The sequence below is a fragment of the Lacerta agilis genome, chromosome 10, assembly GCF_009819535.1.
Source record: "Lacerta agilis isolate rLacAgi1 chromosome 10, rLacAgi1.pri, whole genome shotgun sequence".
Lineage (NCBI taxonomy): Eukaryota > Metazoa > Chordata > Lepidosauria > Squamata > Lacertidae > Lacerta > Lacerta agilis.
In genome coordinates, this window is record NC_046321.1 from 34,198,706 (window position 1) to 34,215,553 (window position 16,848).

Here is a 16,848-nt window from a genome sequence, read left to right on the forward strand (position 1 = left end):
GCCCTGGCCCCCGGGCCTTAGTTTGCTGACCCATGTCCTAGGATATTCATTTGAACCCTGTGACATTTGATATCGGACCACAAATTTTTAATATCAGTCAACAGCTTTCACCAGTAATTTGCTGTGCCAGTAACACAAAAAATAACAAAGTATTACACTACCCTTTTTATTTTAATAATCAGTAGTAACATTCTTCTTAAACCATAAATTAGTTTGCTTTTTAAGCAGAACATCCTTTTATATAATTCTGTTCCAACAGCAGTTTTCCTCCTGGATTGAGTAGCAGCTTAGTGAAAGGGGGATTGCCAAACCCCCTTGAAAAAAAATGATCTTCCTGTAAGAGCAACTACGACACGATCACAGAAGACACTTGTAACTTAAAAGAGAAGCGGAAAGTCTAACAAAATCAGAATGGATGAAAGGCCTCTTTGTACGACTGGACAACAGCCTTTTCCTGTATGTTATTTTCAGCATCAGCTAGTTCAGGAAATACAAATTAGTATTGGATTCCGCCTGCCCCTCCCCCTTTATGATGACATTCTAATCCCTTTTTTAGAACCCCTGATTCTTGTTATTGTTTATAGTGAATCAGATTGTAGAAAAGGATTTCCTATGCTTCTTGGATAAGGAAAGGATTTCACCCCCTTCAATACTGAAAGCCTATGGGGGGTCGTGGAAATTTAACAGCAAGAGTAAACGGGTTCAAATGTTTTTGTGTGTTTGGTATTGTACTAAGGTAGTGTTACCAGGCTGTCAAAAACTGGTGCAAGGCAGGAGCTTTCCAGATGAGCAGATAATCATATGGCAAAACTGTTTCAAGCCGCAGGTGGTGAACTGCAGCAATGACTGTTTCACTTTATTAAAAACCAAAACACAAAATTCCATGTACATGGAAAACAAGAGCTCGGACAAGAGTTAGCCTGGTCTTCTCCTTAACATGCTAGTTTAATGTTTGTATAATTGTGGGTAGGGCTATTCTTATTAGTGCCATTTGTCTAAATACCCTCTCTATGGAATTGAGGGCCATTGTTAACTATGTTGGGGCCACGGTCCAGGTGTTTAACTAAACCCGAACCCTTCATCAGATTGTGGCTCAGTAACTTTGAAGATTAAGTTCCCAGGGAGATCAGAATGAGTTACAGCTGTATACTTAACCAGTAGGGATGGGTGCCAAGTAAGGTGCACATCAAGGCAGGAATAGCATGACATTAGTAGCACATAAAAAGACCCAAAGCAATGCCAAGATACTGAAAGCTGAGAAAAGCCCTGTGGTGTTCAGACCTGTTTCCCTTATTGCTTTTACAGCTTCCACTAATGTGAACAATATGGTAACTTTGGAATTATTTAGACATGTCTGCACATGAGTTCTTCCTTTATTCTCTGTGCGCATAGAAATGTGGAGTGCTGATACTTATGCTTTATTTGATAAGCTAATAAAATATTAAGGCAGGGGATTGCTCTGACATTTTTCATGCTATGCACAGCCAATAGATTCTGTATAGCACTTCCATATTGTTTTTCTGGCTATTTGGATAGCTACATGGGGATCAGAAAATATGCTAGCAGGAAATATAGGTCCATCATCATTCATATTGTAAATGTTGTCATATAACTATTGCATAGACAAATGTTTGTTAAGAAGCTGGTGTTAAGAAGAACTGGGATTAGATTATATGCACAACACATCAAACACACTCCAAACTATAGTTTAAGATCCTAGTTAGTAAACTTGCATTAAACCACACTTAGCTAGTTCCCAGTTATGTCTGAAAGACCTAACTAGCTAACAAGGATTGGGGTGCTGGCCTGGGGTCCTTTGAGAGGCAGGGCGGGGTATGAATTTAATAAATAAATAAATAAATAAATTTAATAAATAAATAAATTCTAAAGGAAGGAAAGGAGATTGTGGCCCCTGTGTTTATTCTCAGATGCTAATTTATGGTTTAGCTTGTTGGTGAAGGTTTTTTTTTTTAATAAGAATTTATTAATTTTGCACAAACAAATAATACACCAACATTAACCCATCCCCTAACTGAAAATAGACAAATACATATACACCAATAATTCTTCTTCTTGTGTCATAACAAAAAAAATCTTGGTCGAATCTTGGCACAGACTTCCCCTGCCTTTCACCTTCGGTTCTAATACCAAATATTACTTTAATAACTTCATATACTAAAAATAAATCTAATTCCAACAAAAATTAATCATTTTATACCTTCCTGTTACTTTCACACAAAGTTCTCATTCTTAACACATTATTCTCAAATATAAATCATCACAAATATCTTCTATCACTATAACTGCTGTTAATAACAAAATTTAAATATCTCTTCACTTAATCAAAAGCTTAAAGTCTTAACACACCGGTTTCAGGTTACCATAATATACCATTTTTCCTCTTTTCCCTTAATGCAGTTCACCCTACCCCCCTTCTGTCCATTTTCTTTGGTCGTATTGCTCCAGAACCGCTCCTCGAGATGTCTTCTTTTCTTGCATATCCACAGATCCAAACAAAATCCTCAACAATCCTTGCATAGAGCATCAGGGTACACACATCCTCTTCTTCCAGCTTCTCCGGTTCACCGTACCATTCCTCTTTTATTTGTAGACATAATAGTTCTTTGACCAACACCCTCGAACTCTCACTTCGAGAGATAGATATAACAATTTTTCCCGTCCTGGGTCTGCCACCCCCAAAGGACGTTCCATTTTTCCGGAGCCGCCAGATCATTCCAGTCTGCTCTTCGGTTATCCCCTTCAGTTCCATGCCAAGGCTTTCTTCCAGTGCTGCCATTTCCTGAATAGTTTCCTCTGTGGGGTACCTCTTTTCTGACATATCCCGGTTCAAAATCTGCAGTTTTCGGTTGAGCAGTTCCAGTCCCAAAATAGTAATCCTTTGTTCATCATTCATCTCACAGTTCATAACCAATTCAAAGACAAAACCCAACATGTCAGAAGCGGGCACAGGTGTCAAATTACAGTTTCGATTTCCAGAGTTCTCCATCTTAGTACCAGTAACTTTCCACTCAGTCAGAGTCTTTCACGGCCATTTTCCCTGTGTCCAGGGTGCAAGACTCACAAATTTTAAAAAGAGATATTCTCCACACGCTTATTCCCCAGAGGGAGATCAAACAAGCCTCACTTGTCAAAATCCAAATACTTTGTAATCATCGCTGTAACAGCAGTCTCTCAAACTGGTTATTTTCTAACTCCCGAAGGGAGGGAGGCAGACTTCCTTTGCGAGTACCTCCCAGGTCGTTAAAAAGATACAAAAGCAAAGTCCAATCATGTACTCACGACCACCGGGTTTCTTTTTAATTCCAGACATAGCAGGTAGAACATTGACGCTCGTCGCAGGGGTGACCGCCGCTCCGCATCTCGGTTGGGGCATTTCCCCTATAGCCCGGCTCCGTAGTCCCTTCACCCCCACTCCCCCTTTACAGGGGGAGCGAGGGAAGGGTTCAGAGCCATAGTGGGCACAGCCGGGGAGCCCGGGGTGCAGGACGCTCTTCCCGCACCCCACCGGAGCCCCGCTTTGCGGTAGCGGGGCTCCAACCCCCGAGACGGACTGGGTCGCCTCGCAGCCGAGGCAACCCACGACCGCTCCACGATGGCTTGTTGGTGAAGGTAAATCTGAACTGGCCCAATACGTACCTGCATGTTTTGCAGCTTTCCTGTAGCAACTTGACCGTAAAAATAAATTCATTCATTCATTCTGTAGCAACTATCCATCATAATTATAAGTGGACACATTTTTAATCACAATCTAGGGGGAAGGTAAAATTAGGATGGCTTCACTTATAGTGGGTTGGGGTTCAGTTGAGGATCACAAGCCACCAGGAAATCCTTTATTGTTACAATAAACTTTTATAGGTTGAGTAGCAAAGCCCAAGCTATTTTGAGAAGCCAGGTGAGATTTGAAAGGTACACACCCTGAAACAGTTGATGTTGCGGTGTTGGAGCATGTTGGGTGCAACATGTCAACTGCACACATCCTCTGCTCCACTGCTGTTGATCAAGACTGCATTTTGTTTCATTGATGGGGCACCTTTTTCAGTTAAGTGACCACTAGGGTTGACTGTGCAGCCATGAAGATTTACCAGTATTTATAGGAATAAGGTGTGGTATCTTGGTGTGCCTTTCTTTCATACTGTTAAGTGTACAAGTGTTTTTTTTTATACTCTTGCTAAACTCTCTTAATATGTTTAGGAAGTCTTCATTTGTATTATATGAACTTGACTATTCTTGTAATAATTTATGTGGACTTGTATGCATCTGAAGGTGGCACAAGGTAAAACTGTGTGTAATTGATAGGCTTTTGACACACTTGAGAGAGTATCCAATTAAATGAGACTTCCAATGAGTATTTACTGTATACTGATAAACTAGCTGCTGGTTATGCTGTTAAGTTGAAAATAAGTATCAACTCCCCAGAATTGAAGCATCGGATTTGATATTCCTGTGTGCAGATGTTGCTATTTCTTCTAGAAATGAAAGGTGATATATAAACAACAACAACATTTTTTTGTACCATAAAATAGTTTGTACACACACTCCCAACCATCCTTCCATCCAAGCAAGCACCATTTATCACAGTTCAGGGACACCTTCCAGGCAGGTAAAAACACTCAAGGGGGGGGGGGGAGCGTGCAAAGCAGAACCAGTGGCCTGAGGAGAAGTGCTGTGGTGCAGGAGGGTGTAGTGTGTGCCTTGGGGGCCAGATAGAGAAGCCTGGAGGGTCACCTTTGGTCCCAGGGCTGAGGTTCTCCACCTCTGGACTACTACTGTGACAAAAATGTCCACTGTTATTCCCAGTAATCCTGCACTGTAATCACTGTAAAAAGAAATCTTCAGATTTTGGGTTTAGCGAGATAAATATGCCGCTGAGAGCAGCCTTTGCAAAATGTCTGGTAGCAGTCTCATTTTCTGATGAAATTAAGCTGAGAGTTGTGGTTGGAAATATTTTATTCTACATAAATGTGTTTTCCCTGGTTTGCTTTTTTGTTACTGCTCTGAACTTAAAGTTAATAAGGCAGCACCTAGTACAATATTCTTGCATTGTGATTGAGCTGATACTTTTTCAAGAAGTGCAAATTCTTTAAGTTCAGCAGAAGAGACTCTAGCTGTGGTGTGTGTGTGTGTGTGTGTGTGTGTTTGAAAGGCAGCTGGCTCACATGATACAACAGGGCATTCTTACTCAGACTAGTGCAGTGATTTAATGGTGACTTGTTTCACATGACTGCTAATGCAGAAGTTTCTCTTCCAAAAAAAGCTTATATGCGGCAATCCTTGACATAGAAAACGTGGGAGATTAATATTTTCAAAGGAAGTTGGCACACTGTACATTTCATTCATTTTGTAAACTTATTCAGAGATACTGTGTAAATTTGAAAATTTGATGACAAACTGTTATGAGGTCGGGGGTTCAAATAAAAGGAGTATTGGGCAGATGTTTAAAAGAGATTCTATCAAATTAATAAGAAATCCAAGGGGAGAAGATAAACGTGGTTTCATGTGCATTCAGTTGCTTTTAGGATTGCTGCACCTCTGTCACTTGCACAGCAATGTTGTGGACAGATGTAAGCCATGAGTTTTTCTGCTAGCTCTTTGTTCTCAGATAAGACTAAGGTGTTGGTTCCTCTCCCTGGGCAATGCCCTGAGTGCCTTCTCACAGTGGCCATGGCTGTGCTGCTTCGCACATCAACCTGTCTTTATGTGGATCTTCATGTAGTGTGTCCTGAGATCAAAATTTCATAACTTGGTTGTTCCTATAATTGGGAATAACATTTCCTGGAGGTCAGAATGGAGCTTAGCACTAGACGAGCCTCAGGGGTCCCTTCCAACTATGATTCAAGTTTCTGCCTGTCTGAAATGTGTCCTTGAACTAATAATAATACCTACCCCAGAACTTTGTTTTTTCTTTCATAGTTCACTTATAGCAGACTTGCAGGACCAGGCATCAGACTTCCCATGCCCCAACCCGTATAATGAGAGACCAAAGAGACTGGTTTTTGGTCAAAACAGGCCACAGCTTTATTGAATACAGATGAAAGAGCTTGGGCATGGGGCAATCTAAATACTTCTGGCCTGCCGACCGGAAGTGAGAAAATGGTCAATCCAGGTGGGGGTTCCTAAGATTTACATCCAATAGGGTGACCCCTGCAGGGACCGCAGTCTGGGGGGAGTGCCTTCGGCCCTGGCCCCACCTGGGCATGTGGACATGGCCACTCCCCCCCCCCCAGATCCCTTTAATGGGATACCCAGAGTTTGGAGGGGCAGGCGGAGACTACAACCTCCCCTCCATACAAAACAAAGGATTGCCCCAATGCTCAACCAGTTGTGACGATTGCTATGAGGTAGGCAAAACCACTGGGTCAGTGCCAATTAGCCCGGTGGGCAAATTCCTACCCAGCCCCTTCAAAGGACGGCAACCACTGAAGCCACGGCAAAGTCATTGACTATCAGCTTAAACCAAGGGTGGGTGGCTGGGGAAAACCCGGTGCAGGAAGAAACCGGCCGAGCCCAGGGTGCTGGCTGCTTAAATGAGTGAGGGGCGGATCCAAGGGAAGCCCACTGGCAGCTCCATTGGCTCCATTCCCTGCACAGCCCAAGTCCCAGCCTGTATCCCCATTTGCCAAAGCAGGGTGCAGGCATAGGATCCGATTCCTGATAGCCCCCTCCGCCCATCAGGAAGGGTGCAGCCAGGTTGAATTCCCCCATTGGGGCCCCAGTGAAGCCTCCTCTGTTCCACAATGCTGCCACATGCAAAAGGGTCAGCGGGCTTGCTGTACAACGCATAAGACTTAACAAAACAGCAAACTGAAACTATTGGCATGATTGAGCTACTTTATACCACTTCATTATTTGCCAATTATTTCTAGCTAATTCATTTTGAAGGCCAAAGTAGTTTGAAAGAACTGTGCTCCCTTCCTCCAAAATATTCGATAAAATTCCTTACTAAAGAACATACTTTTTTTAAAAAAATCATTTGATTATATGCTAGCATTAGAGGAACACGCACCTTCATTATGTCAGGGTGGCCTGCCTCTCTGAGTTGCTATAAGAAGATGGGTGCATCTAATGAAAAGTGACAGCATATTGGGTCCTAGCAGTATGGAGTCCCCACATCTCACTTAAAAAATTGTGACAGCTGTCAGAAGAATATTACGAAGCATTTTTTGTTTGCAGACTTGAGCTGACTTCTATAATAGTGTGTGTATAAATATATAATATACATTATCAGTGCAATCCTGTACATGCCTGCTCAGAGTGCCCTAGGAAGAGGGATTGATTGGTAGCTTGGTTGTGGGGAATAGGGGTGTCCTAATAACTCTCAACACTCTTAAACTATGGCTCCCATAATTCCTTGGAGGAAGGCATGACTGTATAAAGTGGTATCATATATGTAGTGTGAATTTGGCCACAGTCTTCTAGCACCAGGGTGCATTGTTTTGTAAAAATATGTTCTTGAATCCATAAGAAACTAAGTAAAGGAGTTACAGGTAGGTAGCCGTGTTGGTCTGCCATAGTCAAAACAAAATAAAAAATAAAAAAAATTCCTTCCAGAAGAGCTTAGAGACCAACTAAGTTTGTTCTTGGTATGAGCTCGTGTGTGCATGCACACTTCTTCAGATACACTGAAACAGAAGTTATCAGACCCTTATATATAGTGAGAGGGTGGGGAGGGGTATGACTCAGAAGGGTGGTGGGAATGGGTGATTGGCTGATAGGTGTGGAAAGCTCATACCAAGAACAAACTTAGTTGGTCTCTAAGGTGGAACTGGAAGGAATTTTTTAATTTTTATTTTGTTTAAGGAGGACAACTTTTATGGTTGTGTCACAGAAAATAAACAAAACCATGCATATAGAGAGATCCAGAGCTTGGTCCCAAAAGTTGACAAAGATAGATTTTGGCATCTGTCTGGGAAATTTTAAATGCATCCACTAGGATGTTTAGTTTGTAAGGCACTTGGAAGGCCATTATAGTAAATGTCTTAGTAGCAGACCTTAAGTGGATTGCTGTCTCGTTTCTTTGGGTTATGTTAAAGAATTTAGGATTGTATTAGCAATGAAGTAGCTTTATTTAACTATGCCTCAGCTAAAGCATTATAATACAATGTTCTATATTGTGAAACAATTGTTTTATAGGTCCTCAGTAGAAGTACTTGATGGCTCTGATTTGGCGTTGGAAGATGAACATTCAGATGATGAGATGATACAAAGAGATGTTGATAGCTCTGATGACGATGATGACACAAATTCAGACTCTAGCAGAGGAGAGCCTGATACACAGGAAAATAAGCAGGTAGATATTGTGACTTGGAGCTTAGCTAACTTTCTAAATGGAGAGAATTTGGATCCTCTCTGAATTACTACTGGAGTATAGGAGCAGAGCAACATTTTTCACCATTCTCCCCTTTCTCAGTCACTGCCTCTCAACCAGTGCTCCAACCCTCCAGAGTAGATTTTTGAGGCATGGCCATCAAGGGAAAAACACTGCCATCAGGTGGGAGTGGCCTGTTAGAACTTTTTTCAGTGGCACATTAATTAGGATCAAAGCAAATGTGTTCTTCTGGCATTCTAATGTTAATTTACCGGTACTTCCTCCATTTCTGTACCACTTCTTAGTATAAATACAGGGAATTTGTCACTCGTGTGACAGCACAGAAAATGCACCATTTTCAGAACAAAAAGAGGGTGACGCTCAATGGGGAATCCCCACTTGCACACATTCTGGGGATGTGAGCAGCGGTCAGGAACAGAACTCTCGCATTAGTGGTGGTTCCCCTGTATCCTCAGAACAATAAGAAAAGTACGGTAGAAAGCAAACAATAATAACATAATAATTAAAGTTAAAACATTGAATGGAATTGGTAGGAGTAAAATCATTACAGTATTGACTGGGTAAAATAACACTTTTCCATTAGTGCTTTTTTTTTTTTTTTTGGTCTCCATCAACCCTGGGCCCAGTCCTGCCAGGTCTTCTGGTCCTGAACCTCCAACGTTTATCCAAATTACTGCACTTGGCTGTTGCTGTTAGCAGTGCCTGTTGCCAGAACTTTGTGAGGCACAGATATAGTTAAAAATCTAATGATGTGCATGGAACATCCCTGGAAAGTTATACTGGACAATTCCATCTTCATTGGAAAGCATCTTGTGTTTCACAGGACATGTATTAGTATACATGGAACTTAAGACTTAATTCACATATACCATCTTCTTTCTCAAGCTTGCCTACCAAACATTGAATCTTGCAGTTGAGGATCAAATTTCCTTCCTTCCTTCCTTCCTTGACCGTTGCAAAACGTTCTGCAGATGCAGAGAAAATTTAAAGCATGTATAAATTGTTAGCCAAACAAATATATATCTCTTGGCCTTGCGAAGCTCTGATTAAAAAATAACTGTTTGAAAGTGAAGACAATCAACTTTTTAAAAAACCAACGGCTGTGTGTTCACTTTCCAGTTATGACTCAGTAACCTCATCTTGACTCCAATTTCTTTCAACAGATAAGAGGTGCCATTTTTAAGACAGACTCCTAAGTAGGTAGTAGTGGAGGCAACTAGCAATGAACTGAACATTAATATTTTTTATGGCACCTAAACATGAATTCACTTGTATCCTGAATACTTGAAAGCGGAGATGTGCCACACCCCATAGTCAAATTTGACTGGACTTAACTGTCCAGGGGTCCTTTACCTTTTTTAAACTTGAATACAGAGTACAGAGCAATAGGCCAATAAAGTTGTAGCAGAAAGAAACTAAGATTTAGGGCTGTTGCATTTTTTAAAAATAGCATGTATGCATTCTACAAAGTTTGATTTTATTTGCAGATTAAAGCAGCTGGGAAGAAAACAAAAGTTTATCATATTGCTAAAGAAATAATGAGCTCAGAGAAAGTGTAAGTATTGGTGTAAAATTTTATAAGTTATGCATGGAAGTATGTATGTTTTTCCTTTGCGGTTGAGATAATATTTACTGTTCTTGTTTTTGTATTAGGTTTGTAGATGTTCTGAAGCTTTTGCACATTGTAAGTATTTATTTCACTTCATAAGCATGTTTGGTTCAAAGTTAATTATTTATGAAGTTCTTTTCAGAAAATGTATTCAACTGAGTTTCTTAAATGTTCATTCTTTAAAAAAATAGCCTAATGAAACAGCAATTAAATATCAGCCCCAAACTCCAGGAATACTTCCTAACAGAAGGAATAGAATGTTTGAGGTGCATTAATTTTTCTGTTGAACTGCTGCAGAAAGTTTGAATGTTACAAACATGCTTAGAACGTGTACTAGAATATTTCTAGGCCTGCAGATGGAAAGGTGGAAGGTCTAGCTGTCAGAAATCCTGGTGCATTCCCAGTTTGGTTAGAAATGCAGTAGAACAGCAGGAGGGTGATTTGTTTTTGCTTCTGACTTCTGAAAGCTCTTGTTTGTGTGCACACAGGTGAACTTTTGCACACTAAAGAATATATTAACACAGGTTTAATTTGTTTATGTTAGTTTTTGAGTTGCCAAGTAGTATTTCGTGCTGGGAAAGAAAATAGCATACTCTTGCCTGCTCTGTGAACCCTGCCATGAGGCTTCATGACACAATTCATGTAACTGAGGGGGACAAGGGCAGACTCACCCTTCTAATGCCGAGTTCAGATTTATTGCTTCCTGTTGCCATACACCAGTGAAACAGGTTGTCACAGCCCTATCTTGCTGTCATTTTACCTGCATCACCTTCTCTTAGAATGTGTAGGCTTGTTCGTGTATACATTGAAGAACATCCAAACTGGAGGAAATGCTGAAAAGTGATACTTGTAGAGTGTGTTCAGGCTTAGCTAGGCATTAAAGGAATAGTGTTTTTCTACAGATTGTTTTCAAGTATTACAAGAAATATGTGAGCCTGACTTACTAGGCAGCCAGGTTTGAACCTGACTGTTCAGGTTTTGCTGATTCTTGGGCAATCAAAGTTCAGAGGCTGAGGACTGCTTGCCAGGTCAGGGCTTTTTAAATTTCGCATGGAGTCTTCCATTAAGTAAAAAAGAGCTGTTTGAATCTCTCCAGGTGGAAAGCTGAGATCCCCACAGTCTGTTTTTTCTTATTAATTTTAGGTGTAATTGGGGATTGTGGAGTCTGGTGCAGCTTTTTTAATTGTCAGTAGGAGCAAAGTATAGTTTGATGATTCAGATGTAAATGAAAGCAACTGATTAAAGCAGTGCGCAAAATGGGAGGAAGGAGCATAGGTGTGTATGGATCTTTCATGTCAATTGAGACATTGATTTCACCAGGATTTCTCTTTGGTAAATGTACTGGGCTTACGGTATAACCTCACTGTCCCAGTTAGCAAAAGATTCCTTTGCAAATCACTTTCTGCTAGCTCTTCTAGTTGGCCAGTAGCTGGGAAGTGTGACAAAAGGACTTTAAGGTGATAGGATGTGTATATATGTGATTACATGACACCAGGCATAATGAAATACAATTTTTATATAGTAGTAAGTTTTTTTAATTAAAACAAAAGACAAAGGCAGTATTTGATTACACAACTGCTCCAACATTTCTTGCAAGGTGATGCAGAAGTTGTTGTTTGGGGGGGGGGTTGCTTTAAATTGGCAGTATATGAAACTGTACCTTACTAGTCTGTAATTCAAGACTGCAGCACCTGTAACCCATTAAAATTTATTAGAGTAATTGAGTCCTGGGACTCGCCTAGGAGCCACATAGGCATGTTAGAATCTGCATATGCTTGTTAGAACCTGAAGTGACTAGGCAGTGGCTTCCGAAGAAGGACAGGTGTACTTTTTATATTAAAGAATGAAGAGGGAAACATCTTCAGTGCAAAGTGTTGCACTGCTGGAAGCCTGTAATGAATTTCGCTTGGTTACTTTGTAAGCAGCTGCTTGTAAAAGCTGAGAAAAATTCAGTGTGTGGCTTTCCTCAGCAAGGCAATGCAATGGTGGGGTAATCTGTATCTGTTGATTTGCTGCCTGTCTTGCAGCTCTAAAAGGCACCAGACCTCTCTGTTAAAAAAGAAAGGCAGTAAGCTGCAGTATGTGCTTCAGAAATGTGGTGAATAATTTTCTTGTCTCTGGTACAGCACAAACAATTGAATTTTCTGCCTTGCCTACTCCTATTACAAGATAGTTTTACTCCATCCTTTTGTGGGAGAAAGATCGCATTATGTGCCACGCTAGGTTGAAGAGTTTTGGATCACTGGACCTGCAGTTGCTCAGGCAGAACGTTTTGCTTTTCTACATAGCATGAAGCATACATCTGTTCTTGTTTACTTTTGTGGGCGGAATGTATCAGATCAATAGGGAGGAGAAGGAATAATTAGTTGCAAGTCTTAAGCCAAAAAGAGCTAGACCTCACAATTATTAGCCTTTGACTGTCCTAGATTCATGAATAAATGCATTCAAGATTGGGTCGCAACACAGGTCTGGCTTGTGCAAGTTAAGAGTACACACATTCCCAGCATATTTTTCCTCTTATGTTTTTAAAAGTGCTCCCTGTTAAATGTTATGCATCTTACGCTTTGCTTAAAGTTCTCTGGAGCTCCTGTGTTCCATCTGGGTTCGATTAGCTATAGTAATTCCTCAACTTATTTCTCTGTGTGAAGGCAGTGTTTGAAGGTCACCCCTGGGATGTAAAAAGGCTAGTTAAGTTTTGTGTCGCCAGTTGGCTTACAACATACAAAAACACAGCATTTCCATATGAATGAGGCCATCTGTTTCCACTGAAATCTTTTGCAGTTGAGTCTCCAATACCAAACCGTACCTCTGTTCCTTTCTGCTTCAAGTCCTCTAACATTAAAAGAGGTTGTAAAGAAAGGAAAGTGCTGACCAGTGTTCACCCACCCCCATACACGTTGCAAAACAGCTGTGCGTGCATTTACATAATTGCTTTGCCTTGTTTAGATTTGTACATTTCTCCTTATTACACTGTTTACATAAAGTATTGCTTGGCTGCAAACATGAACTGAACCCACTCAGTGGGTGGGTTAAGTATGTAAGGAGATGGGGTGTTTGATCTTCCCCTTACCCCACAAAATAAAAGAGAGAGAAATTCAGAAAAGAGCACGTTTTTTAGTATTTGGCTCCATATGCAGTCACTTCGAACTGTAATGTATTCCGCTTCCCATAAAGTGTCCTGGGAGCTATAATTTAAGGAGTTCAGAGTTGTTAGGAGACACCCATTCCCCTCAAGACAGACACAATTGCCAGTGACTTAACAATCAATTCCACTTCCTGGGGAACTCTCGGAATTGTAGCTATTTGAGGAGAATAAGGGTCTCCTTAAGAACTTTCAGCACCTTTGACAAAATACAGTCAAACAGCTTTCCATTCTATTAGATCAGAAAGAGAAATGGATTGTGGCTAGGTATGGTATTTTCCAGGCAAATTTCCCCCAGAAATTGTACCTATTTTCTCCAGTAAGCATAAGCGTAGGATCAGCTGTGCCTGAACTTCCCTTCAAAGCACAGAAGTGAGAGTGTCTGACCTTGGACTGCATATCTGGCCCTGGGGAATGTGGCCGAATGGGCCTTCTGCATGTACACAAGGGAAATAGTGTGACCTATATTAGTTGCTTGGAGGCCAGTTTTTCAGAGGCAATTTATGTGCCTGTGTTTGTACTCTTAACAGGATTTCCGGGATTCAGTAGCACATGCTTCCAGGCAACTTGGAAAGCCAGTCATTGAAGACAGGATCCTGAATCAGATCCTGTACTACCTACCTCAACTGTATGAGCTTAATCGGGACCTCTTGAGAGAACTTGAAGAGCGGCTGTCCCACTGGTAACTACATATTCAGAGCATAGATTCCTGCTTACATATTGTTTAGAATATTGGGACATTCAGGCTTCTAGTACTGTGTGCTGTTTCTAGACCACAAAGTTGAATTACGAATATATGATGTTGCAATGCAGCTGTTTTTGAACCCAGATTTTCCCTGGATGTGTGTGTGTGTTTATGTACTCACATATATTAGTACAGTAGTTTGCAGCTAGATTGGCTATTGGGGTCAAAGGTACAAGTTCCTTCCCCTCTTCATCTTTACTTTTTATGACCAAATCACTCCTGACTAAATTAGCCTTATTTAAATGTCATTTGACCCTGCTTGGCTGTGTTTGCTATTTTTACCACAGGCTATTTGGGTGATTGGGGCTGAGCCAGTTCAGGACTATGACATGGGAGGAGGAAGGCTTTAACTATTTGTTCCACCATACTCCTAATCAAGCCTCCTGCTGCCATTTGGCTGCTAATTGCAGTGGAGGATAGCAGGATACCACTTTTAACAGCAGGCATCCACATCTGGATCAGGGCTGTGGCAGAAAGGGTTAAAGCTCCACCTATCCCAAATGTCTATATGTAAAAACTCTTTTTCTCTCAAGGCCAAGCAACATTAATAGCATCATGTCTTGCTAGGCCTCGAGTTCTGCTAGGCAGTGTAGCAAGGATGGAAAAGGAGATGGAAGAAAATCTGATTTTTTTGTCATATCTTTTGTCCTTATGAAGCCAAGTCAGAAAAATATTGACTAGGCTTACAAGGGCCTCTAATTTTACTTTGAAGGGTATATATGAAGAAGTGAGGCTTGTCCAATGGCCAGGTTTAGCTCAAAGGCTACTAGCTGCCCCCTTCTGATTTACCGTATTTTTCACGCCATTGGACGCACCGGACCATAGGGCGCACCTCATTTTTAGAGGAGGAAACAAGGGAAAAAATATTTTTCTGGTTTTCCTCCTCTAAAAGCCCTGGGTGTTTTTTTTTTTTTTTTTAAGGATCAGCTAAAAGTTTTGCAGCTGTTTTTGCAAAGGCAAAAGCCCTGGGGTTTTTTTGTTTTTTGTTTTTTAAGGATCAGCTAAAGGTTTTGCAGCTTTTTTGCAAAGGGAAAAGCCCTGGTTTTTTTTTTTTAGGATCAGCTAAAAGTTTTGCAGCTTTTTTGCAAAGGGGGAAAAGCAAAGCTCCTTTTGCAAAGGGGGAAAAGCAAAGAGGAAAAGCCCCATTTTTATGGGGTTTAACTCACATTTCTGAAAAAATCTTAAGGAAAGGGAGCCATTTCTACTGTTTGCAGACAGATAATCTAATCAGCCAGTCACATGTCCTGGGGAAACAAACAACCTCCCTCTGCAGCACATTCAACAAAGGAGGGCGTGGCTGAAAGGGAGCAGGGACTCTTATCTCTCTCCCGATCTCTTGCTGATCAGCTGCTGAGCGGGGTCCTTTCAACACTCCCCTTTCTCTTTGTAAAATTAAAAGCACAATCTGCTTTTGGCCCCTGGGCAATTCAGCTCCAGGGACCACCATTCGCTCCATAAGACGCACAGGTATTTCCCTTTACTTTTCAGGAGGAAAAAAGTGCGTCTTATGGAGCAAAAAATACGGTACATGCTCGTTTCAATAGCAGTCCTCTGGAACTTGTTAAATTGCAAACACTTTCATTCTTAACACATGAAAGGGACTGAGCAGGGGCTTCAAGAGGAGGCCTGGGGTTGGGCACTGTTCTCCCAGGATGGATGGTGAGGTCCTTATGTAGAAGGAACAGAAAGAGGGAGAAATATGCCCCCTCTGTCATGCATTCCTCAGGTTTAAATTCTAATTGTCCATGGTGTTAAATTCTAGGATTGACCACCAGCGAATTGCTGATATATTTGTGAAAAAAGGACCATACCTAAAGATGTATTCAACGTACATCAAAGAATTTGATAGGAATGTAGCTCTCCTAGATGAGCAATGCAAGAAGAACCCTGGGTTTGCTGCTGTTGTTCGAGACTTTGAGGTAATGGAGCCTTTTATCAATGATACATTCCATCTTTTGACTTTAGTTTTCTCTAAGGGCTGGTTTGCACAATGCCAGAATACAAAATTTACACATGTGCCTCTTGTCAGATATAGTGTGCATATTTTTTTTTTCATTTTTGGTCCCTTTTTAAAATGCATGTGAGCAGAGATTCTACACATCCCCCATATTAGCTTGGATCTTTTTTAAAGGGTCAAGAAGCAAGCTCTTTACAATTACTGTGTAACCGAAGTTCTGCAAGGGAAGTACAGCAGAGAAAACGACTGGAAATTTAAAACACTCGTCAGAATTCTAACTGAAACATTCATTCTTTAAAAAAGCATGGATTCTTCAAAGGTACAATATCATGAAGAGTGTCTTGGAATCTCTTTGTGATCAAAAGATTTTGTCTGCTATATTGTAGTTTACAAAATGTATCTAGTTCTGTTGACAGATTTATAAAACCTATACATTTAATATTTTCATTTTAAATAACCTTTTGTTAATTTTGGCATCACCTTTTAAATTTCCTTCAATAAAGTGTATGCAACTCCTGTACACAAAATTGATAACTGTCTCATAGGCTTCCTCTGAAAACTGATGAAATAAGAGTCTAATTCACCAATATAACATAGAATAGGCACCTTAGAAGATTGGCTGGAGTGTTTTGATTTGCTTGAAACAACTGATTTTTAATAAATTGGCAAAACCTGATATGGAAAGCAACAATCGAAACTAACATATATTTTATTTTACGAAGTTTGGTGACCATGGACTTAAAGCTAGTAAGGAGGTTTGCATCAGATGCAATTTGGCAGCACATTCTTTGTTTATTCTTTCATCCAGTGAAATGTATAACTGAGGTTAAGAAAATAAATGTAAACAAGAAAGGAAGTAATGTTTCCTCTATTAGTGAGTCTCTCGTCAGCCCTGTACAAGTCTTCTGTCCACAATAAATGACTTTTTCAGGCCATTTGAACTGAATGGAATGTTAGAAGCCGGTCAGGCCTCTTGGCTGAGTCTCTTTCCATTTGAGATTCAGTCTTCTGCCAAAATGCAAATCCAAGGCATCGTGCTGCCATGTTT

General features: G+C 40.7%; 1 protein-coding gene across 1 annotated transcript in view; it reads left to right on the forward strand.

The window, feature by feature from the left end:
- Positions 1–16,848, forward strand: part of FGD6 (FYVE, RhoGEF and PH domain containing 6) — a 54,856-nt gene that overhangs the window by 16,403 nt on the left and 21,605 nt on the right. The window contains exons 3-7 of the mRNA XM_033161387.1: positions 8,152–8,308; positions 9,835–9,902; positions 10,001–10,031; positions 13,629–13,780; positions 15,606–15,762. Coding sequence (XP_033017278.1) covers positions 8,152–8,308; positions 9,835–9,902; positions 10,001–10,031; positions 13,629–13,780; positions 15,606–15,762 — 565 coding nt within the window. The remainder of the gene's footprint in view (positions 1–8,151; positions 8,309–9,834; positions 9,903–10,000; positions 10,032–13,628; positions 13,781–15,605; positions 15,763–16,848) is intronic.